The 25,557-nt window shown below is 40.8% G+C and overlaps 1 protein-coding gene and 1 long non-coding RNA gene across 3 annotated transcripts; one reads left to right on the top strand and one right to left on the bottom strand.

Annotated features, from left to right (window-relative positions):
* Window positions 1–498: 498 nt before the first annotated feature.
* On the top strand, window positions 499–11,270 carry MPHOSPH6 (M-phase phosphoprotein 6). Its single transcript, XM_037516232.2, has 5 exons — window positions 499–592; window positions 5,355–5,467; window positions 7,713–7,803; window positions 10,093–10,187; window positions 10,594–11,270. Exons 1-5 carry the CDS (start codon window positions 542–544, stop codon window positions 10,724–10,726), a joined length of 483 nt encoding a protein of 160 aa, XP_037372129.1. The 5' UTR covers window positions 499–541; the 3' UTR covers window positions 10,727–11,270.
* LOC119249126 (uncharacterized) lies at window positions 1,627–25,428 on the bottom strand. 2 transcript variants are annotated; one of them, XR_008552439.1, is made up of 9 exons: window positions 25,233–25,428; window positions 20,432–20,510; window positions 17,385–17,473; window positions 16,510–16,681; window positions 12,119–12,194; window positions 10,324–10,393; window positions 9,931–10,114; window positions 3,483–3,634; window positions 1,627–1,678 (listed from the first exon to the last, which is right to left on the bottom strand). It is a non-coding gene; the product is annotated as an uncharacterized LOC119249126 (long non-coding RNA). The 2 variants fall into 2 exon arrangements; XR_008552438.1 differs by lacking the exon at window positions 1,627–1,678 and having other exon boundaries at window positions 3,285–3,634.
* Window positions 25,429–25,557: the final 129 nt, after the last annotated feature.

The raw sequence follows: 25,557 nt of genomic DNA, 5'->3' as shown, positions 1-25,557 counted from the left end.
TTATTGTGAACACAGAACGAACTATTATATGTTAAGCAGGCCAGAAACTTAGGAAGTCGCGATCCAAGTCAGGAACCTGTGGACGAAAGGGTCAGGAGGATGGTAGGTGTGGCAACCGTGTCAAAGCCTCACCAGGATACTGAATCAGCCCGAGAGGCAGGACCGCATCTGCGAGGCGGTGGCCCGGCGCACCTCAGAGATGGACGGCCAGCGGGTTCCCAGATGCGGGGCCTGAGGGACCCGGTAGAGGCCTCGAGGAAGGCGGCCAGGACTCAGCGTGGACTCTCGGGAGTCTCCTGGCCCCCGGCGTTAAGCCTCTCTCACACCCCGTCGGCGGCTTCGCCCTCACAGAGAGCTTCTTCAGGAGGCGAGCGCTCCCTGAGGCGAAGCGCGCGAACAGCCTGCGACTCCAACAGGCACGAGAAGCGGGGGCGGGGCCACGTGGCAGGAGGACGCACGCTACGTAAGGCGTCGGCGCGGCGCAAGCAGCAGCGCGCATGCGCGGCGGCTTCGTGGCTGGTGGCGCCGGGCTGGTGCCAACATGGCGGCCGAGCGCAAGACTAGGTTGTCCAAGAATCTGCTGCGCATGAAGGTGCGAGAACGCAGGGTGGGGAAATCGGGCCGGGCGGCAGGGGGGCGGAGGCCCTGGCGGCGGGCAGTTGGGGGGTTATTAGAGAGGCTCCTCTGGAACAGTTCTCACATTCATTCATTTACGCCTGCTCTGCGTTGGGAATTATAACCGGATTATAAATGCAGCAGATTCTCTCCTTAAGCCAGTGGTTCGGTAGGCGAGACAAACTTAGTGAGGTGATGCTTAAAGCAAGAGCTGGGAACCCCAAAAACTTACTTGGGTTTGTGGGGGAAGTGGCTCTTAAGTAGAGACTGAAAGGTGGTGGGGCTGTTGGCATAGCGACGTGACCTGAGGGGAAAGTGAGTTCAGAAATCTGGGAGACAAAACGCAGACACACACAAGGAGATATTCAAAATTCAAAGGTAATTTCGTATGTCTGGAAAGCAATTAGCAAGAAATGGCCCTGGAAAAGTATCCACTGTTCACAACGTACAGGAAGTGTTAACCAGATTTAGGATTTTTTTTTTTTTCTTGTGAGCACTGAGGAGCTATTGAGCACGGGAAACAGTATCTTCAATTGTACTTCTTTTCAAGATTACTTTAATTCTCCAGTGGAGAATACATTTGTCAAAGGAAGAGCCAATAAGGGACAAGCTTGCAGTCATAAAGACATGCTAGAAGTTCTGATGCCCTGGCGGAGGGTTTAGTGGCGGTGGAAAATTATAACAGTTGAGGTGAAAGTGAACTGTCACCCAACTGTGAGCAAAACTGATGGAATTGAGATTGAATCAACTTTACCACATTTTTTTTTAAAGATTTATTTATTCATTCATTCATTCATTCATTCATTCATTCATTCATTCAAGCACTGGGTACAGTCAGAAGCACGGGAGGGTGAGAGAATTCACCAGAGCCAGAGCGGGGAACAGAACAGGCAGACTGACGGAAGTACACTGCTGAGGGGAGCAGCAGGCGGCAGGAGAGGTCTGCGCACCATGTGGGACCCTCACCGGTGGCCGGGGATCAAACCGGCACTGCAGAGGCTGCAGGCAGCTTTGCAGCCCAGCGCTCAACCGCTGCGCCACCAGGGGAGACCCTTAACCACATCTTTTTAAAGTGAAAAAAAAAAAAAAAAAAGGTAGCTACAATGAATACAAGAATAAAAAAGGGAAAATAAGCTTTAAAACTTAGATAATAATATAGTCTTAGCTATGACCCAGACACTGTTTTAAGTCGTTTACATGCAATCTACTTAATAACTTTGAGATGAGTACAGTGATTATCTCTTTTACAACCACGGCAACACTAATTACACAGCTAATAACTAGTTGGACAGTTGCTCTGTACTGGTTGTCACTAACTACTTACAAAGAAATGTAAATTCTTAGAAGTTACATGAATATGGTGGAACTAAAGAATAAACTGTAGCGTAACTTAGGTTTCCAAAGTACTTCTTTCATGCATACTATGAAGTTTTTACTGAACAGTTTCTTTTGGTTTATAGTTTGAATCATGTAGATGTCAGAGAAAGTGAGTGAATTGACAAAGCAGACATTGAAAAAAAATTAGTGGTGGTTTTATTTAGTCTTTGGAATAACACAGATGAAAACTGAGTGATTTGGGCCAACAGCTGAGAATTAGGAAGGAAGAAATTAGCTTTAAAAAAATTATCCACTCCTACCTAAATGGTTGGGGTGACTTATTTATATTGTACGCAAAGGAGAAAAAATATCACCCAAATTTTCTAGTTCAGTTAAGCACATCAGTTGTTGATAAGAATTTAGTGGTGGGATAGCAGAAGTGTCTATGTATGTATACACACACATATCCCTCTTTTATAGGTAGGTATATTTAGAGAGAGAAGTGTCTTGTGAGAAGGAATGGAGCAGCTGTGTTAGGTTGCAGTATCCAGTGTAGCTCTTCAGCCAGAGCTAAGTATAGAGCAGAAATCAGAGGATAGAGGATTTAATTCTCACTTTGTCATCACATGTTCTTGAGCTCATCTGAATTGATTGCCTTTTGAGGAGTAGAGGGTCATTCTAATGGGAAGTAGAAAGTAAAGGATGTGGGTGGAGGATTTGTTAGTGTGATGGAATGTGTATACAGAGGATATTTACTTGTGATTTTTAACTCTTGATCACCTAGGACAAGGAGTTAGGGAAATTTTCTGTAAATATTTTAGGCTCATGGGCCAAATAATCTCTGTTGCAACTACTCAGCTGTGCCATTGTAGCCCAAAACCAAATGAGCATGGCTCTCTTGCAGTAAAACTTTGTTTACAACAACAAACATCCAGCCTGAGGACTGTAGTTTGCAATGCTTGCTCTAGGTCCTCATTTATGAGTAAAATTAAATCACCAGCTTTAAAGTGTTCCTAAATGCTATGGAGTCAGGTGAATTTAATTGCTCCCTAAGTCTGGAGTTGCTAGATTTATAGTCACAGATGTTCTGTCTTTTCCACATGTGTAATAGATAGGTAAGTAGATAGATACTTTAACCAAAAATAAAAAAAAAAAAAAACATCTATTTGAATAAAAGTAGAAGATAACAAGGCATTTGGGCAAGTTTGGTGAATTTTACCACTAAAGAATGTGAGTGGTGAGATGATGCATCTGGGTTTAAAGAGACCCACACAAGGAAGGGAGTTTGGAAAAAATAAGACATGTCTAGCATCTCACTTACATTCAGAGAATCATTAAACTCTGTACACAAGGTACAGCCCTAGTACCAGTAATACAAGACGACCATGGACCATGGTCTGCTATTCAGAATCTGAACCTCAGCCTTCAGAAGCGACATAATGAACAATAAACCAACTGTTAATAAAGCTGTCTTAGAAGTGGGGTGAGGTTTTTCTCTTTGGGAACAGGTCTAGGACCAGCTAGACCATACAGCAGTCAGGTAAGCTTACCAAACAAAAGACTCCTGCTCTGGGCCTTCACGAGTGAATATTTTGCTGGGTGAAAAACAGTCTTGATGTTGAATAGCAGAGGCAGAAGGAAGGGGAAGTACAGTTCCTGTATAATAACTGCCAATTGTTTCCTAAGATGAAGGTAATAAACCCTGAGGTGAAAAGATGGGGAGTACAAAACATTAGAGTTTGCAAGCATTTCTTTTCTTTTACATTTGTTTAAAATAATGAGAGTCATAGGAAGTTGCAAACAATGTATGGAGTTCCTGTGTACCTTCACTGCACCTCCTGCAGTGATAGCATCTTACATCACTCTGCAGTGCCAGGGCAGGAAATTGACCATGGTACACCCACAAAATTAACTCAGATTTCACCATTTGGGGTGTGTTTGAAGGGGTGCACATAGACTTTGATCTACATATATATGTATGCAACTGTACCGTAATACTTAATCATTCATCTTTCGAAGAGTACTTGGTTGTTTCCAATTTGGGGCTATTACAAGCAAAGCTGCTATGAATATTCCTGTGTAAGTTTTCAGGAGAATGAAAGTTTTCAGTTCCCTAGGATAAATGCCTAAGAGGACAGTTGCTTGTTCATGTGGTAAGTACATGTTCACTTTAGTAAGAAACGGTTAGACTGTTTTCCACAGAGACTGTACCATTTTTACATCCCTCATTAGAATGTGATGGTATCCTCACAGTTTGTGATGCTTTTGAAGATTTGTTATTTCACTTAGTCATTGGTAAAGCCCTTATGCCTAAAAATGCTTGTGTTTTTGGAAACACTGTAATAGAGGTAAAATAATAGGCAGACTGATAAGAGAACAAAATGTGGCTAAATAGCAACCAGTAGAACCCTAGACCTGAGAGCTTGGAGGCTCCTGTTTGTGTCCTGAATTAGTTTTCTGGCATTGATACTTACCATTTTGCTGTAAGTTACCATTTTGCTGTAAGTTACTTACCATTTTGATTAACTCCTGAGGAAATAGAAACATTATTTGTGCTAGGGAGAGACTAGCAGCAAAACAGCTGATTTCTCTATAGGCTGTTTTGAATTTGCTTAGTCAATTTGAGAAAAAAGAGCAGTTGCAGAGTTGATGACCATTTCAGAGGCTAGATACATAAGTGAAGAACAGACTTGTAAATACCATTTTGCTTTGGTCTACATTTATAAAGTTCTTACTAAGCATCAGTCATGCCGTTACTAATGGAGGTTATTTAGATATAGTCCCTACCCTGCTTGTCTGCAGAGGAGACAGATGCTCAAGAAATTAAAATGTGGTGAGACTATGTGAGGGTGTCTTGGGATGTTTCTAGATGAGGTGCTTATTTTGCTTGCAACTGTCAGGGATGATTTCACAGAAGTGGAGTAGCTTTACCAATATCAGGGGCTATTCCAAACCAAGACCGTCAGTTGCGAAGAGCGGTGTCTCCATAGACCAGGAGAGATTCAGAAAGTATGGAGTTGAATCTTGCCTTCTCACCTTCTGTCTTTACCTACCTGTCCTGACCTGTAGGGGTCATTCTTTTGCCTCTGTGACCATTGTGCAATACTGAAATACTGAGTTTGATGCTTAATAGTTTTTTGTTATCTGTTTTATTAAATCAGAAAAACTAAAATATGGTGAAGACTTAAAGTCTTCTGAAGGAAGCGCTTTCTTCTGTGCTTTGATGGGCTCCCTCCTAGTCCACTGTGATGTTATCAGGGGCAGAGCTAAGCTGCTTGGTTACCCCTCCCCCATCTTGAATCACTACCCCCTTTGGAATTCCTGGAGAAATGCATGGGAGCAAGAGTAAGAATAAAGTTATTTGACTTCTCCTCTAAGTGGAAAAATGAGTTGCTGACACTGACTTTATTTTGTTTTGGCAGTTCATGCAAAGGGGACTGGACTCAGAAACCAAGAAACAACTAGAAGAGGAAGAAAAGAAAATCATTAGTGAAGAGCACTGGTACTTGGATTTGCCAGAACTTAAAGAGAAAGAGTAGGTTTATTAGTGATATATTTGATGATACTTTGTACATTCAAAAGGAGATCCTTGGAAATGTGATTCATTGTTCCAGTAACAAAGCCTGTAAAATAGTCTCTGTTCAGTTTTTTGAGTTAGCCTCACAAATAGTTTTCTAATGTTATTAAATCTATCAAATTTTTTTTCTGGAGGATTTATACATTTTTACTGGCCCTGGGCTGTCATTTGTAACATTGCTCTTTTTTATTTTATTTTTTTTACATTGAATGAAGGAATCTGGCCCATATGTCTCTGTTAATAATTAGGGGCCTTCTGGGAGAATCTTCAGTATCCTCTCAGTAATACTAAATTCTGAAAATTTGACATTTACTTCACGCCTCTCTAATTTGTTTCAATATAGTTCTCCATTAAATTGAGCTTCTAAAGTCAGGTCTGTGAGCCTCTAGTGGATTCTGAGACCTGGGACGCTGATCGCGAAGGACCCACCAGACGGGGGACTGCTGTCAGCTACAAGCAGTGATTCTCTGTTTTTCTCAGCATGGTTATATAGGAAGTATGAACAGACACATCCACATTTTATCATAAGTCGGAGAAAGCCGTGTACGTAAGCTCATACACACCACCTACGTGAGCCCTGGGGCTTATCGGACATGCCTGTCCTGGTGAGCCTCTGTTGCTAAGTTACGACCAAGGAGACTTCCAAGGACAAAGCAAGTTCGGGGCATCCCTTCCAGGTGGTTTTCCACCCTGGCACATGCGAGTTTTCTCAGCGTTTCTGCCAGCCCTTTCCCTTGCCGTCCTCAGGTCACCTCTCGATCATCCTTATGCAACAAGGTCAAGAATTTTATGGTTTTAGTTTTCACTACGTATGATACCAGTCATCTCATCTAACATTTATTTAGTTGATAGTGTGTGTTGGGAACTGACTAAGCACTTGATGTCTCCTACAAGAACTGGGGTACAGGCGAGAGATGCAGGGAGAATTCACCAGAGACAGAGTGGGGAACAGAACAGGCAGACTGACCGAAATACACTGCTGAGGGGAGCAGCAGGCGAGACAGGAGAGGTCTCCTGTGCCATGTGGATAGCTCCCTGGCTAGCTGGGGGTCGAACTCGTGCTGCAGAGGCTTCAGATAGCTTCATAGTGCTGTGCTTAACCCCTTGCGCCACTGGGGAGGTCCCTGAGATGATAATTCTTGATACTACTCCAAAACTCAGTAAATAGTAGTTTCGTAAGGTTTTGTTGCAGTGTAGAATCTGAAAACATGAGTGAACTTTTCTTAATCATTGTTCTGTTTTATACTTTGGATAAATAGATCTCTTATCCATGCGTGAGTTCATAATGTCTTGCATTTCTCACTTGGAAAATACTACGTTAATGAGTTGTATAGCTTTTCCAAGTGTTACTCATTTCATTATATGGTATCAATCATTCATTAATATCATCATGGTTTTGAAGCAACATAAAAACTCCCCTGAACTAAAAATTTAGAAACAAGTGGCATTAAACACTAACCACCGAATTGCATTCCCTCTTTGGAGTAACTGTTAATTCACTGAATTGTACCCTCCTTTCATGATTAACCATTAACTGGCTCCAGCTGCATTTCTGGGAACTTGGAACTGATAGTGTTACCTCCCTAATAGAATTTTCTGTGTCCCTCTGAGGTCAATAGCAGCATCAGAAACAAACCTCTGCTGACTGCTGAGGAGAACAGTGCTGGGGAAGCCCAACACCTTGACTCCCTTTTGTTGATGGAGTTATCCACACCTGCATCCTGTTTCTGGGGCAACAGGAAAGATTTCTGCCCATTTTTTGTTCCACTGATCTAGCTTTCCCAGTAATCCTGTGACATACCCCAGTATCCTCACATTAAATTCCATCCTGCTTGGCTAAGAGCACCAACTAGTATACTCTTAAAAGCTGCTCAGGACTCTGACTTCTGGGGTTTTATCAAGAAGTTGATGAGGGGAGTAAATGTCAAGGAAACTGCTTCAAATTTGGAAAATTCAGGTATACTATAAATACTTCAGGTCTCTATGAAGTTATGTGCAAATTAAATGTGTTTAGAAGATGTTGTACCTCCACTCTGCAGCTCTTGTTCTCAGGCCTTTGCCAGCCCAATTAATCCATTTTTATTTCTAACCCTAGATTAGAAATCTTACTGTATTTGAGAAGCATAAAATTGATTTTTCATTTGAAATCTGTGTTTTATTATAAGTAGATATGCTATTAATACAGGTTTATTTTCCCATTTAGGAGTTTCATAATAGAAGAGCAAAGTTTCTTGTTGTGTGAAGATCTTCTCTATGGAAGAATGTCATTCAGAGGATTCAATCCTGAGGTTGAGGTATTAAATATAATTGCTTCAGATTTTAAAATTTTCCAATTGAATTCTTTCTGCTAATAATTGGATTTAGATTTTTCCCCATCAAGTACCAGTCTCCTCATTATAAGGAAAATAACAAGTCTCGAAATATTGCCATAGCTATTTAAAGAAATTGCAGGCACTGCAGTCTAGTTTCATGGTAGAATTGAGTAGATAATTTAGCAATATACAGTCCCTGACAGTGCCACTGTAAGTGTTAGAATTTCAGCTCATGTCTTTTATAGGAATGTCAAGATTTTATTCATATGATGCTATTATGAAAAATTATTTTCTGGCATCTATAAATATATCTCTTCTAATGGAAAAATGAGAACTTAAAAATTGAGTAATTTGACTTTTTAATGGACAGGTTTTAATTCAAGCTTGTAAATAGGTTTTTAAATGAAGCCTTTGCAAAGTTTGTTTGAAAAGTAAATATTCTCCTTATAAATGAGCCATTCATTTGAATTTTCCTGTCTCAAGTTTGTGGAGAAGCATAGGCCTACACTTGGCAAATATTTACTCAAACTCTGGCTCATATATTAAAAGTCATCCTATCATGTACTTGACAGACCAAATGGAGATTTGTAATATAAAGCTTTAGTTTTATAACTCACTTGAAGCCAGGATTTCCCAACCCTGGCACTACTGGCATTTGAAACCAGGTCAGTTTTTGTGGTGGAGTCTGTCCTGTGGATTGCAGGATATTTGCAGCCTCCCTCGCCTCCATGCCATATTCACTAGACACTAGTAGTATACACACACGCCTGCAAGTATGTGTACATACACTCACACAAACACCGTTGTAGCAATTAATGTCTTCAGATATTTCCAAAGGCTCCCTGGTTGAAAACCAACTTCTCTACAGATGCCTATAGAGAACCACAGTTAACCAAGCTAGTTGCCAGAGTTCATTTAACAATCACATGTTGGTTTTCTTTTTTTCCCTATTCTGAAGGGATATATAATTAAGGTGTTTTGTGTACTTTACACAGTGTCATCACTGTGTTTGTTTTTAGTACATAATTTCCTGGCTTTGGCCTTCTTAAAATTTTAAATTGGACAGAGAAAGAGGATAGTGGAGTGAGGGGGTAAGGGTGGGGAGAAAGCACAGATGATGGAGTTTGCAATGCCAAAAAACTATGATTGTGGGGAGGTGAGCGCCCTTGAGTATGTCTGGCAGGTGGGGGAAAGGAGTTGACCTGGCTCTTGGAATGTTATGTGGAAGTTATTAGAATATGGCTTCTACTACTGCACTCTTTAACACTGAAGACATTTTCTTTGGAAAAGGCTTCGTACTATTTGGCTTCTAGATCTGCGCGGTCATCAAATATGAGAGCAGTTCTATATGACTCGTGATGATACCAACTTAAGAGCACTTTATTACAAGAGGATTGTACTTAGAAAATATATTTAATATTGTATGCATGTCTAGTGACATCTGTAATAGAGTTTATTTACTCAGTAAACATTCTGTCCTCTGGTGCATCAGCCCTGAGTCACTGGGAATCAGTCTGCTCCCTCATAGAGCTTGTATTCCTCAAATGATTTTATTTTCAGTCCCTCAAACACTGGAAAAGCTAGCTGAGACTACTTTCTATTCTGCTTTCCCTTCTTCATCCTGTCCTTGTTACAAAGAAGGTATTGTACAGCTTGAAAAGAACCAGTCGAGAGTGTCAGAAACAGTTCATGTGAGGAAAGGAGATGGAGGCGAGAACCCTGGCACATGGACATCATGGGGCTGCATTATTCCCCTTGTGCTTGGGGGCTCAGTGATGCAAATCCTTCTCCTTCCCCTCAGGACCAATGTTCCAGATCTTCCATCTAGCAATTTCTATCCCTCCCCCCCCCCCCCCAATTGAAACAAAATGCATTTAAAATTACTTTTGACTGTAGTACTTCTTCCATTTGGTGCAAAGATAGGAAGTTTTGGGGAAATTTAAGAGTTAACTTTTTCTCTCCCTCCCCTCCTCCAGTGTTAGCAGCATGCCTGCTTTATATGTAAGTAACTAATAATAAAATTTAGATCTAAAATACCATTTAAATTCACAAACAGTAAATCTAATCTAGTGGGACTTTGTTTTATCTTAAAAATCAAAGTTGACTTACCTTAGCACTTGTGAAATACTGTTCTGTTATATAGAACCCCTTACAAATTTTGGCAAGTCCTGTAGCTTCTGTGATTTGTGTTTCTCTATCAAATACGTTTGACACAAGTTCCCTTCACAAGCCTTTCCCAGCTCTGATAGACAGCTTTGTTGTATTTTTCAGAAATTAATGCTTCAGATGAATGCTAAGAACAAACCAGAGGAAGTTGAAGATGAAACAGTGGAGCTAGATGTGTCAGATGAAGAAATGGCTAGAAGGTAACTGTCCCCTTGGAACAGCTTTGTGATCTGGGCCCAGCAGTCACTGGTTCTCACCTGCCCATCTCACCTGTGGTCTACCCCAACAGGAAGATTACTGCTTTCTCTAACATGGCTAAGTAACAAGGATTCATACCTTGGTCACAGGCAGGTGATGGCAGGTTAATTTCCAGTGCTACTTCCAATACACATTTGAAAGCATATCTCTAGGACAGTGGGAAAACACAAAAAACATTGGGGAATTTAAGCTTTCTTAGGAGACGTTCATAAAGTTTTTAATTAGATGGTTTCTTTTAATCGTATTCTGATTTTTCTTATTCTTTGTTGCATACTTGGTTTGATATCTTTGACAGTACTTGATTCTTACCATTTAAAAGTAAACTTGTGTTGTGTATCATCTTAACAGGTATGAGACATTGGTGGGGACAATTGGAAAAAAGTTTGCCAAAAAGAGAGACCGGGCCAATTATGAAGAAGATGAAAATGGAGACATAAAACCCATTAAAGCAAAGAAGATGTTCTTAAAACCCCAAGATTAAAATGTGTGCCTTAAGATACGGCTCAGGGATGCCTTGTGAAAATTTTGCTGCATATTTTAGAATTCATTCTGGTGGTGTCTCTATAGTTTTTAATATGTAACATTTATTTGTAAATGTGTGTTAGAAACATGCTGTTTTTGAAACAGCTGTGTGATGGATGTTATACATCCTTTGCTTAATAGTATTCATTGAGAATGGGATTTTAGCCCTTAATCTTCAAATTGTCTTAGATATATACTTGTTTCCTGAAGATTTTTTGACCTCAGATTTTTTCAGAACAATCACTGACCTTGAATTGACTCAGAATACAAATGTTTAAATTCCCCTGTTTATATTTCACTTAAATTATTAATCATGTGAAGCCAATTCATACATATATTTTAGAATCAGTCATGAGAATTTATTATATGTAAACTCATGCAGAACAAACACGCCTCTCCAGACTGAAATATTTATCTGCTACAAGTCATTGTTAGTTTTTGGAATTACAGGTTTTTGTTTAAAACCTTTAAAAAAAAAATTCTATAATAAATATCTGTTTTCATAAGTATTTTCTATTCTGTTATGTTTTCCAAATGAAAATATTAGCTTAACTCAATATCTGAACTTTTGTCCAAGTAGTAACTTTTAAAAACCAGGCATTTACAGAAAAAGAAAGAAAAATACCAGATGGTTTCACTTATAAGAGGAATGTAGAAGGCCCAAATAGGGGATCAAGAAAAAAATAGTAATTATAATAAAGTAAAAATCAAAATCAACAGGCAGCTATAAACCAGAGACATTCGGAGGGGGGGGGCGGGGAGGGTGGAGAAGGGAGTAGGATCCAACAAGGGACTATGGTGATGGTACACAGGTGAATTGGTGGTGGGAATTTCACAGGGACTATAACTGATAAGAGGAAGCATACATTGTACAAAATTGAATGATGTAAAAAATATATAAAAATTAAAAAAAAAACCACCGGGGCAATTGCCAGCAGCTTTTAACAAAGAATGAAATGAGCTTTTAAATATCAAGGGGAAAAAAAACTAGTCATTAGTACTGAATATAGTGATATGTATGGTTGGGTCATAGAAAACTGCTGTTTTAGGTCAGAAACAATCATCAGTTTGTTGTGGAACAGCACAGTAGAATTTACCACTAACCAGACCATCTACTTTCTGAGCCTTTTTTTAAATAAGGTAAGAAAGCCATGGAATTAAGTGTATCTGTGTTCTGTCGGCTTGTCTGGACAACTTCTAAGACATACTGATTTCATTTCATTTTGTTCTTAGCAACTAAATGAGTGGTGTGTGTCTTTGAATTGCTTTAGATTTTGATTGCTCCATGATCTCAGCTCTGGTGAATTACAAAAAAAAAAAGTTGTAAATTTTCATTTCCTCTGGCTCTTACCATTGTGAAGGTGGATGCAGTGTACCTTCCAGATCTTGACATCTTGGGACAGAAGCTGGAAATTATTCCCAGTGCACTGCCACCAAAACAATCCACAGAGTTATTTAATGTTTTATTCAATCTCATGATAATCTACACAGCATTACTTCTAATAGATGGGTCCCATTTTATGGTAAAAGAAGTGAGTATTGGGCTTCTGTCTCTGGAATTCACTTGTCTTAGTACACAACCCATCACCCGGGAACTGCAGATAGAGTAGAATGGTAGAATAATACGGAAGACTTGGTGCTGGCCCTCCATGGGATACAGCACTGCATCTTACAAACTGATTAATGCTTTGAGTCACTGATCATCAAAGAACTGTTGCTGTCATCATAGAGCGTATGGTATAGAATCAACCAGAGGTGGAAAGAGTGACTCCTCTCTCTGTTAGACCCAGTAACCTGCTCAATCATTTATGTCCTGACACTCAGTTTTGATAAAGGAAGAGTGCTCCCACCAGGGAACACAATAGTGGTTCCATGAAGACTAGTCATTTCACCACTCAACTTAGGCCCGGAGTTTAAGTCTCCTGGCTGGTGAATGTGACCTTGTGGACAAAGGAGTATTTGTGGTGTTCGTGTATGGTGATGGAGACCTGGAACCAAGGACATTCTCTAGGGCATCTTTTAATACTTCTCTTTCCCATAACAAATTTTAATGAAAAACTGCAGCCACATCTAAGAGACAGGAATGATTTCAACCATTGAGGCAATGAAGTTTTGGTGTCCCCCTACCATATGCAAACGCTGGCAGCTGAGATTCTAGCTGAGGAAAGGAAACAGAATGTATAGGGGAAGAATGAAGTGTGCCTATTTTTATTTACACATCTTTTACATCAATGTTCATTTTTGTACAATATTTGATTTCTCCTCTCAGGTGTAATCCCCATAAAATTATCACCACCAAGGGGCCTTCCCTGGTGGCGCAGCGGTTGAGCGCTGGGCTGCGAGGCTGCCCGCAGCCTCTGCAGCGCTGGTTGGATCCCCGGCCACCAGCGAGGGTCCCGCATGGTGCAACAGACCTCTCCTGCCACACCCGCTGCTCCCCTCAGCAGTGTATTTCGTCAGTCTGCCTATTCTGTTGCCCGCTCTGGCTCTGGTGAGTTCTCTCACCCTCCCGCACTTCTGATTGTACCCAGTGCTTGTATAAATAAATATTTTTTTAAAAAAAATTATCATCATCAAGACACCCGTGAAACGTCACCCTAGTCTCTTGTGCTCTTCCCTCCCCTGTTTTCATCTCCCTCTCTCCTGTTGAATGTCTCTGATTTATAGTTTGACTGCTAATTTTGTCTTTTTTCCCCCTGATCCTTTGTATGGTTTCCCTGTGTTCTCCCTATAAGTGAAACCATCTGATATTTTTCTTTTGGGGAGGAATGAAGTTTATTAACTACTTCTTGTGACCAATTATAGAAAGAAACTACACATATTTACTTCCTCAGTGTGTGTGTACTAATTTCTATCTTTATTAGTTATAGGTGGTTTTTGGAGGGTTGACTTTGCTGTTTAGTCTTGAGATAATAAAGGTCAGGTGGGTCTGTGTCTCAATTCCAGATGTAATTAAAATAATCAGGAGGTCGGATTCATAGTGTAAATGTCCCCCAGAAACCGATGCAATATCTACTGGGACTGTGACTCCTCATTTTCAAGAGTGAGAGCATCTTTTGTACAAAGGATGTCTGCAGTTTGCTAAGTTGGAATAAGGAGTTGCTTTTCTTGTGGAAGTTTAATCATGATTAGAAGAGTGTGTAGATGCTAAAGGGCCCAAGGGGTGGACTGTAGCAGATATTAACCCATTGTTTTTCAGCGTTAGTCTCACCCATCTAGACTCAGTTGCCCTAGAACTAAACAAATCCCATTTCTCCTTCCAGCTGACGCCTTTTTGGGGTCGGCCCATGGAGGACCCACGGGAAACAGCAAGACTGGAGGAGGAAAGAGGGGCTTTGTCCTTTCCATCTGCTTCCAGTTCCTTTGTCACTCCTAACACACCTCTTCACCCCAGCAGAGGCTGGTGTTCCAGTAATAGTCATTGATAGGACTAGGTACTCCCTCAGAAATCTGCCCCACACCCTGGCCCACAAGGATCCCCACTCAGCTCAGAGACTTTGGTGTTAACTGAGCAGCACCTTATCAGAGGTCTAGAGCTGCTAAAACTGAACAATTGCAACCTCTTGCCTAACTAGGAGTGGCAGCTTCCTGTATGATATCGTAAATGTTCTCTCTCTGCCTTTTCAGTTCTTTAAAACCAAATAACAGTTTTTTGGTAATGAATTTCTCTGTTATATTTGGTTGCTTGACTGATAGACATCTCTAAGACAGCAATAATATCTGAAATCATAGGCTTGCTGGATTTGAAGTCCTTTTTCTAATCTGCATTCAAATTTATAACTGTTAAAGAAAAAATGCTCAGCCATTTATAACTTCCTGGGAGTTGTGTAATGAGAAGTCAGAATGCCCTTTTTAGAAAACACTACCCCAACACAGTGAGACCCATTAACTTGGTTGCTAGGCCATTCACGTTTCTCTTAGTTGTCAAGTTACTGTCCGCGGGGTTAGGGACTCTGTCATATCTTTCCTTTGCCTCTGTGCCTAGCAAGGAATGTGGCCCATATCAAAGCTTTTAGTAAATGTTTCTTCAGTGAATAATAGATGATTTGAAAACCAATTGGCTTACAGCCAATGTATACAATGTATACAACAATGTATACAATGTATGTATGTATACAACAGTACATATACCAACCAAATGAGAAGAAAAAAACTACTCTGTACTTACCATATAGTAGTACAGGAGTCACTATCACTTTTGTTGTGGCAGAGACACAAATGCAGGTAGGGAGGTGGGAAAACTTTACAGTGGAAAAGAGGGAGGCTCAGGTATACCTTGAGGGGAGGCTGTTGGCCTGGGGAGTATGGGCGGGCTAATTAGAAAAAGTGGGGCATCCTGTGTGATCAGTTAGGGATGCATGCTTTCTCTGATTGCTCCTCAGTTGGAAGTTGGGACAAAAATTAGGGAAACTGTCAGTTATGAATCTAGTCCTGGCCATTTGGTGCCAATTGTTACAAAAATTATTGTCTGGCTTCCTGGATTGTCGTTAGAGAGGACCATCTAACTTCAGCCAAGTCTGACTTACATCAGGTGTACTCCTTGTGCTTATTGGGCTGGTTTGTTGGTCAGGTCTCTGCAAATTATGAGTGAAAGTTCTATTTTTATATACGGTGAGGTCATTATCCTTTTGTATATTCAGCCTTTCTACGCTCGGGTTTATTTCTAATGGTGCCAAAAATACAACCATTTGATTGTGTCTATGGAAATGTTCACCCAACTTAAGATGGCCCCAGTGGGGTCAGTGATGTTTGTGGCTCCAGCCATCACAGGAGCTGCCCCTCTGGGGGCAGAGTCACAGAGACAACATCACCAAATCAGAAAATTGAAACCTTTTGCCATCCCAGTAGGAAAACTGAATACCATTGGCTAATGGATGTAAAATTCAATTTGACTGATAATCATCATTTCACTCATGGATATACAATTATCCATTCCCTGACATTCACTTTGGTTAATGAACTTTATCAAAGTGGGCTCTTTGGGGAGGGACAAATGTAGCTGTAATGGCAGTTGCAAGAAAATCCCTGGAGAATGTCTTCTTTTTAATGTGTTTTATGAAGATATCAGTTTCTCCTTTGCCTGCCAAAATCCTTTTACATATTTCCAAGCTTGGCCCCAGAGAACACACAGGGCCCTTATCATTTGAGTACAAGATGTTTTGGCAGCTTCTTAAAGAGAGTCTGTAGTCTGACCTGCCTGCTCCTGTAGGAATATTCTTACATAAGCAGTTTGTTAAAGTTATTTGATGACTAAGTTCTAACAAAGGTGCAACTTCTCACTACGCAGTACATTCTCATTTTAAATTTTACCCTTATGAAAGTTGTTAACCCATATATATACCCCGTTCAGCTCTGGATAAAGTCATTTGCACAGAGAGGACACCAATTTCCAAACCAGCAGCTCAATTTTATATCCTAGAGTTTCCTTCCAATATATTTTGCTATTTTTTAAAAGATTTATTTATTTATGCATTCAAGAACTGGGGTAAAGACCAGAGGTATAGGGAGGTGAGAGGATTCACTAGAGACAGTGAGGAGCAGTACAGCAGACTGACTGAAATACACTGCTGAAGGGAGCAGGTGGCAAGACAGGAGAGGTCTGCTGCGCCATGTGGGTCAGCTGTCTGGCCGGCTGGGGATTGAACTTGTGCTGCAATAGCTACACAGGAGGCCCTATTTTGCTAGGCCACCAGGGAGGCCCTATTTTGCTAGTTTTCCATGGAGACTTGTGTTTTTGCTCACCTTGAAAGAAAAGATGCTCTGGGTTTCAGGACACTTGTTGTAAAGTAGTAGTCCTTGGACACAATTCTTCTTAAAGCATATTTGATCTGGATGGTATGTATCTCTTGCTAATCTTTCAGCAGCATGATGGATGGGAGAAAACCCTGCTTGCCCATGAATAGCAGGGGTAAGCCTATGTTGTTGCAAAATTGCAGCAGGATAGAACAAGACCATCAGACAATGAGGATGTCATTCTGACATTGGCAGACCATGACTTCTGTCCTTCATTTCCTACTCACGACAGGCCCTCATTCTGCATCTCCCTCCCAGACCTCTCCCCTCATTACTGTCCCTGAAGGTCTCTTCACCCAATACAATGCTTGTGCCAGATGATTTATTCTCAAACCTGGCACTTCCCTGCTCCCACCCCAGATTCTCATTTAACTTCACTGGGATGGCACAGTCAGAAATGAAAAATAACATAGGGACACCTGCCATTTAAACCATAGACCTCATTCTGGAGTTCATGGTCACAGAAAACCTGACCTAGGTTGGGAACATAATGTGCTAATCCACATTTGGCCATCAGAGATGCTATCGGTATTTAATCAGGAGGAACTGATGATGATGGGACCAATATGTTACCTGGAGGAAAATAAAGCAAGATGGGTAGAAACAATGCTGGATGGATGTTTGCCAAAAGAATACTCTGACAACCTTCCGAAGATTTATCATGAAATGTCAGTCATATGCCAGGAACATTTCTGACATTATTCACTTTTTTTGTTTAACAAATACTAACACTCAGCCAGACAAAGAATTATGGGCTGGCAATGTAGAGTTATCTCCACTTAACCCATAGAGAAACTTAGGTACGGAGACATTTAGTAACTCACCTAATGTCTCATAGTCTTTAAGTGGTAGAGCCAGGATTTGAACACACATCTACTAATGTCGAAGCCCATGCTCTCTGTCTTATGTCATCCTGCAGGGGAAGCCAAAAAATAGAATTGAGAAATAAGCATAAAATAACCTAGCCACTAAAAACCCTAATGTGTTCCAAACATTCTTTCATATTGTACTACCTGGCATTTTTTAAATACTTCCTTTTTCTATAAATTCCCCTTTTCAGATAATAGGGGTTAAATTCACTTTTGCAATCAATTTTCAACACAAATGATTTATTTCATAAATAGGATATTCTCAGTACTAGTTGTCCCATATTAGGAGAGATTACATGTATGAATCTATCACAATAAAAATTGGAAAAGCAATTATTTAATGAGTTCTCACTTGGAATATAACTAATTCATCACATATTCACTTAGGTCATATTCTGTGAAATATTCAATTTGAAAGCAGGGATTATGTCTCTCTTTCTGATTCCACCCCCAAGTTCCTCATGCAATTTGTATGAAAAAAATTTTTTCCTATTTACCCAACCTCACATAAATGTTAGTGACTTTCCTCTGAGAATTCTAGTAAATACTGGACTCCAAATATTTTACATACTTCACTGTTTAGCTCAATATCTTCCATTGTTCAGGGCTCAAGAGTAATGGAGAATTTTAATACATAGGTGATGATAAATACGTAGTTAGGTAGATAGGTAGGTACATAGACAAAAAAAAAAAATCACTTTCTGCTCTGTTGGAAAATGTCTACCTCTGTCCTACCTACCAGGGCCACCTCTACCTCCACCCTACCAGGGCAACCTCAAGGGGTCAGATTCAGTAGAGCAATGATTCTTGTTCACTGTGACAAATCCTGGGGTGAGAAACAAAGGCACCCCCAAAAACCCAGATTGAGTCCCTGACATGTTTGCGAGTTGCAGGAAGAAGGAACAGGAGATATTGGCCTGACTGCACCCTCCTGTCTATAGGGATATTTTAGGTTTCAAGATTCTACTAACCTTTGGTCCTTACATCATCCCAAACACAGATAGCCCTGGCTGCATTTGCTCTGTAAAATCAAGCCCTGCTTTCAAGTTATGAAGTGTTTCTCCTTTATGAATTAACTGAGTTTCTTAGGAAACAACTCCTCCTTTAATTAACTGAAAATGTTACAAATTAGCTAAATGTCTCCTTTTCTTGGATAAGAAAAAAAAAGTATTCATCCTGTGTAATTTACCTATATAAACCAAGACCAAAGTCTCTGAAGACGGAGACAAATTACTCAGAGAAATCTGGTATTGGTCTCCCAAGCCCAGGTCCTCAGTGTGGACCTAATAACTTCTTAATAAATGTCTTAATATCATGAAATTTCCAATTAGTTTTAAAGTTTCCTATTGCCTAGCAATATATGCCATTTTTTCCCCGCTGTTTAAATTGACACCCTAATAAGGTCTACACTTACTGGTTGATGTGTACTTTAGGTCTCTTTTAATCTACAGTTTCTGTACTTCTCACAATGCAAATATATTTTGATCTATTTTAATTTAACAAAAACTTGACCAAATCTAATGCAAATTATGTTTTTGCTTCCTATGAGTCATGCAATTTTTAACTCAGGGTTAATCTAGTGCTCTGACATGATTTCTTCTTTTCTGCAGACTAATGTTGAAAACTTGTATTTATATTGTGGAAATTATTCTTAAAATGTAAATGCTTGCAGACTATGCAAACAGACATATGCATATGAAAGTAAAATCAGAGGCCTCAGAAGCTGGATAAGTACAGAGAATGAGAAAACCAGCCATAAATACCAAATTACTTTTTAAATCTGGAAATTGATCATGTCACTTATCTGATTAAAATTTTTCTATGGTTTTCCACTACACTGAAAATAAATTCCAAACTCCTTACCCTATATGATCTGGACCTGGCTTTACAATCTCATCTGCGACTCTCTCTCTCCCTCACAAGCGACTCTCCCTCTTCCTTTATAGTCACAGACTTTCCCTCCAAACCTTTTGCCCTATAGGGCTGATGCACCTGCTCTTTTCTCTGCCAAGGTGGTTCCTGACTCAACCTGTCTGGTAAGAATGAAGGACTAAAAAGATGTAGACTACTCTGCACATTGAAAGCCTATAGCCAAACCTAAAAAGAAATGACAGAATGTTTCACTGGTCCCCCAGGGGAACTGAGTCACAATATGTGGGTCTGCTAGACTTTAGCGGCTGCTAGACTTAAGCAGCCTGTCCAGCCACCATTATGGCTACCTGCAGTTCTGCATTCCTATACAGAGGTCAGAACTGCCCAGTCACAGTCCTATGAGCCAAACCTTACAAGGTGCCTTTCATATCAATCAAGAGCAGAAAGAATGATCACTCTGGGAAGGGGTATGCATCAAGAGGTATGACCGGGAATGCCCGGGGGGCTGAGAACAGATGCATAAACTTAACTCCCAACTCATACATCATGAGGTATGACCGGGAATGCCCGGGGGGCCAAGGACCGATGTATGACAAGGGACTCCAGAAGCTGATCAGTGGAATGCCTTGTTGATAAGATTAGGACCATGGCTGGGGGTCTGGGGTCTAGTTTCGATTACAACACTTGGTCATCAGGCTGATAACATGGCCAGTAGACTCGTGTCCCCCAAGCCCTAGATAACATTCCTGAGTTTCACCAATCCTTTTCTCCTTGTCCTCCTAACACATGTAGCTGATGCTCTATGATTATTCTATCAGTAAAAAATGGCCAGGATCTTGCTCTCAGCAGCATCCTTCTTTGTGCAGCCTGCTCCATGACTCCCTTGTCTTTATCAGTGTGGTGTTGCACAACGCAACAACAGTAATAAGCAGAAATCGAAACTGTGTGGCCTGAGGATTCAAAATGGAGCAGCCGTATTGGAAAAACAGTTCGGCAGTTTCTTACAAAACTGAATGTACTCTTACCCTATGAGCCAGCAATTGCCCTCCTTGGTGTTCACCAAAGGAGCTCAAAACATGTCCACGCAAAAACCTGCATATAGATGTTTATAGAGCTTGATTAATAATTACCAAAACTTGGAAACAACCAAGATGTTCCTCAGTAGATGAGTGGATAAATAATCTTTGGCAAGTCCTGACAATGGAATACCTAATCCGGGAATTAAAAAGAAACAAGTTATCAACACATGAAGACAAGGAGGAAGCCTAAATGCATATTAGTAAGTGAAAGAAGCCAATCTGAAAATGTTATGTACTGTATGATTCCCACTATATGGCATTCTAGAGAAGGCAAACCTATGGAGACAGCAAAAGTATCAGTGGTTGGCAGGGATGGGGAGGAAGAAAGGAAAAATAGGCAAGAATGAAGGATTTTTAAGGCAGTGAAGATATTCTGTGAATACTGTAGCAGTAGATACATGTTATCTCACATTTGTCTAGAATGTACAGTAAGAATGAACCTCTGGGAGGAAAGTGCTCTCCATACAGTGAGAAATAAGGGGCCATGCAATATGCTGCCAGTGAGCAGCAAAGGGCATATTAGGCACGGTTCTGGGCACACCTCACCCCCTCAGATGTCAAATGTAGATTATATCTGTTCCTTGGGGCTGAGAGGATTCCTGAGGTCAGAGTTTGGTCTGTAGTACATGTCCTATATTGGGTATTAGTAACTCTTAAGGCAATCTTCCAGGTGAGAGCCAAACATATTTGTATTTTAAGATGTTCTCTATGTATATTTACTCCACTGTGCATCCTTATCTCTTCTTCTACACATGCATAGCTCCAGTGTCTGAGAACTCTTTATAATTTTGCAGTACCCACAGAATGGTCTGGACAAACCTGAATGGGCTGATAGGATCTACACCTACATAGAGAATTAGGAAAGTCCTCTGTTGGAGACATTGCTGCCACAACTGCATGGGGACCTTGACAGTGCAAGTGCCACTGAATTCCCTGGCCAGTAGTCGCCTTTTTTTTATTGCAAATTTTTTATTGAAATGCAACAAGTACATTAAAAATGGCATCAATCATGCAAAATTATGTGGTGAGTTCTGTTGGGTCACTTCACCCTAGATTTGGTTTTCATTCATTTTCATTGCTACAGAGTATTCCATTGTTGGAACATACCACAATGTATTCATCCATTCTTCTGACAAACATTTAGGTTGTTTGCATGTTGGACTCTGTAACATGCCTCTACTGTACCAACATATGCATTTCTGTTGGGTAAATACCTAAAATAAGCTATTTTCTGCTTTAGTAGCCATCTCCAAATAGCTTTCCAAAAGAAATGCAAAGAGTTGAACTATGTACCTCCATCCCGAATTCACATGTTGAAGTCTTAACTCCTAGTACCTGGGAAGGTGAATGTGTTTGGAGATAGCATCATTGAAGAACCTAGTAAGGATGAATGAGGTCATTAAGGTGAGTTCTGATCCAGTAAGACTAGTCCTAACAAGAAGAGGCAATTAGGACACAGATGTGCACAGGAAACATCTGTGAGGACACAGATAAGATGGGTGTCAGCTGACTCCCAGCAAGAGCCAGCAGGAGAGAGGAGAGAGGCTCTCAGAAGAAACCAATCTTGTCTAGGACCACAAACCTCCAGAATCTGAAGAAAATAAATTTCTGTTGTTTAAATCTGTGACACTGTTATAGCAATCCTGGCAAATGAGCACCATGGTTATACGAACTATGCAGCAATGCATGCCCTTCCAGGTTGTTCTACATCCTCATCAACACTAACAACACTTGTCTGCCATTCTTGTTTTAGTCATCCTGGCATTGTAGTCTTAATTAGCATTTTCTGATGACTGATGATGCAGTCACTTTTCATGTATCCACTGTCCACTCAGGCATCATCAGTTGTGAAAATCCCCTTGAGATGCCTTTTTTCCACCTTCGCAAATGACTCACTCACTTCACCATCCTGGGGTGGTATTGTAAAGATAAAATGTTATTCAGTCAAGATTTCTCAGCTCCCCTGCCCTACAGCCCATCTCCATCCCCCATGCTCATTCTAATTTCCTTCTAGCTTGTCCCATATATGTGTGCCCCGTACCTTCCCATCACCTCCAACATCTCCCATTATCACTTGGCCTTCTTATCCCAATCTCATCTTCTTGTTCTAGAAATGCTTGTTAAACTGCCTCCTGTAATATGTCCAGGCTAGCAAGGTGACATGTGACAACAACCTCTCCAGCTTATTGTCTCCATTTTGGAACTTTAAGTATTCCATGCCTGTGGGTGTCCTCGAGGAGTCCACATGGTTATTCATACCTAATGAATTTCTGCTCAGTATTTGCCATAGTTTCTGGTACCCCTACAGCAGAAGGTCTCATCGGGGTGGTGGAATAAAAGCTGTCATTCTGTCTTTTCTTCTCTGTTTGCTACTTGCTCACCTCCTTGAGCCCGAAACTAACTTGGGCTTTGCAGAATGCATTCTAAGGAAGGAATGCAGAAACTGTTCCTGGAGATCACAAAGCTTGGCAAGGCTGACATGCATGGTGGTGCAGGTTGTGCAGGTTGTGCATTTCACAACACAGCCTGCCAGGGCACTAAGAGGGGTCTGAAATCCAGCCTTCGCTCCCCTGCCCAAGTCCTGCATCCTTGGGACTGTGTTTCAGTAAATGCCAAAAAGTACCCCAGAGGCTAACATCCAGGCTAACAGGAAGGGATGATGGCTTTGGCTGGATTCAGAAGCCTTGTAATGATCAGGGCCCTTGAGTCACAGAAGGCCAACACCAAGTGACCTTGCTTTGCGGGTTCTCTGAGTATATCTGAAAGAAGGCAGCCTAGAGGCATGAGCCGGTTTTCCTTGAGACCTATGATCCAAGTCTCAGTGAGATAAGTGATTCCAATCAGCCATACCTCTGCATGGCAAGTTCCAGCCATCCACTCAGCTTTGGCCAGAGTTGCCCTTATGCCTTCTTGGGCCTTTGCTACATGGTAATTGGTGTTCCAAAATCAATTCTAAGTCAAACTGATTCTGTAGTTTGTCACCTCAGACCAGAGCACAGGCTCCTCCCTGTGGCCCAGGACCTATGGATTCAGATGCATTGCAGCTGATTTGACCGCCAGGCCTGCCTATCACCATGCATGCCCCAGAGGTGTCAAAGAAGGGTTGGGTCTCTGCTCTAGAGTCTTTGAGCAGCAGCCATCCTAGTTAGTGTGACTTGGACAGCCTGGAACATCAAGCACTTACTCGGGTTGTGGGGGGAGCTATTATCCTTCCTATACATTCTGGTATATAAAAAGGGTTTGCGAAGGGTTTCGTCCGATACCTTCAGAAGTCTGAAGGAAGTCTTGGGATTTCCTGTCAACCATACAATGAGTTCTGGGTAGACAGAGGCTGCTTTCTTCATTTGGGACGCAAAGTCTCCTCCACAGTTTCTCTCCCTGTGCCCCTGCTTCATGGTCTGCAAGATGGTGTTGTCATCCATCTCTCAAAAAGGTAGGCACTTCACTCTCAATTAACAACAAAGCAAAAGTCACAGGACACCACAATACAGAAATGGGTCCGCTCTTCCACTTCCCTTTCAACAGGTGTTACCTATTCAGCTTCCAGCCTCTGCCTCCTTGTGCTTCTCTTACACGTTTCTTCAACTTTAATTTATGCCACCACTCACAGCCGTCCTGGGAGAGAACAAGTTCTGTTCTATCATTTCATTCAGGACAGGAATGAAAGCCCCAAGATGGCACCGAATTAGTGTTCTTCTACCTTGTTAGAGACATTATGAACCATTTTCCCCAATTTTGCGTAGAAAATAGATGTCAGTTATAATGTTCAGATGGGATATTTTGTTGACAATTTAAGCAGTAGGCAATTATAAGAAAGAACATTTCAACAAAGGACAATGACACCATGTTCAAGTCTTCCCCCTTACTGAATATGGAACTCTCTTTATTGGAAGAGACACATAGGTCTTGGTCCAACTCACTTAGGAAACATGTTATACGATACAGAAGATATCATGATCCTTCTAGGAAAGACACCCCCCAACAACTTCCAATTAACTTCAATAAAAGCTGGTACATAGTAGGCACCAATGGATGCTTTGAAATGAATGAAGGATGATTATTTCCCCTCCTGGGTCCTAATCTTCCCATTTCTCTTGATTACAACAGGTCCATTCACTGAGTGGATAGAACATACGCCTTTATAAGGTCACTAGCAGTACCCAATATAACAAGAAAAAATCTTCCAACCCTTTCTAAGTCTCTTAACCATTTAACCACACCTGATATAATTAAAACAACTCATCTGTATGAGCTAAAGGGCACTGGAATTCTATAACTTATCTCTGAAATCTTAAGTTAGAAGGAGAAAGTAAACTGGAGGTTTTGAAAATGTTTCTCAGTAGAAAACAAAGTGAAGAGAGAAACCCAGGACTCTCCTGGTGCCTCAAAAACTAGGTACCTACAGATGGGGCAGAATCTTGATTGAAAGAAAGTAGAGAATCACTGGCACACATAAGAGGAAATGTATGCACCATCCCTTGCACACATCAGGGCTTTGTAGAAGATAAGCGTTCTTGGAGCCATTGACCCAGAGGACCCATATACTGTGCAGCAGTAACAACTCTCTAGTGGTGATGATGAGGCTAGTGGTATAAATTAGAATCATTATGGCTGCAAATAACAGAAATATATATATATTTATATATTTTAATATATATTATATATATATTATATAATATATATTATATATATTTTATATATATATATTTTTATATATATAAATATATATATATTTCATGTAATCGAGCACAAGTTTGAAGGACCAGTCTTGAAAGTTTGTGTTGATGGGATCAAGTGTCTCTAAGGGTCTATAAAAAGGAAATACAATAACCAGCATTTGTGGGAAACTCACCATCATTCTTCATATTCCTCAGCAGACATCCCATATCCTCAGAAGGTCTTACATTTGTTCATGATGTCCAAGTATTAGATACTGAGATGCAGGAGAGGTAGGAATAAACCTGCTGACTTCTTGCTTGGTGAAAAAAAAAAATTGCTTTCCACCAATGTCTCACACTTGGGAAATGAAGGTAAGTGAATGCAGGATAGCCTACCCTCCCCCACAATGAAATAATCAGCATTGTGATGACAGTGACATGTATTAACTTAGCCTTCTTATGAGTTCTCAGTTCTGTTTTGCTACTCACCATGGACACTCAAGATGAAAGTGTTAGGTT

Source organism: Talpa occidentalis, unplaced genomic scaffold (genome assembly GCF_014898055.3).
Source record: "Talpa occidentalis isolate TD23 unplaced genomic scaffold, MPIMG_talOcc4v2.1 talOcc4.17, whole genome shotgun sequence".
Taxonomy (NCBI): Eukaryota; Metazoa; Chordata; class Mammalia; order Eulipotyphla; family Talpidae; genus Talpa; species Talpa occidentalis.
The sequence above is the reverse complement of the archived record's forward strand: the minus strand, read 5'-3'. Positions and strand labels throughout refer to the sequence as shown.

Coding starts and splice junctions, on each gene's coding strand:
- MPHOSPH6 (XM_037516232.2), top strand. CDS start 542: ATGGCGGCCGAGCGCAAGACTAGGTTGTCCAAGAATCTGCTGCGCATG. Junction 593..5,354: donor AGAATCTGCTGCGCATGAAG/GTGCGAGAACGC, acceptor TTGTTTTGGCAG/TTCATGCAAAGGGGACTGGA. Junction 10,188..10,593: donor GATGAAGAAATGGCTAGAAG/GTAACTGTCCCC, acceptor TCATCTTAACAG/GTATGAGACATTGGTGGGGA.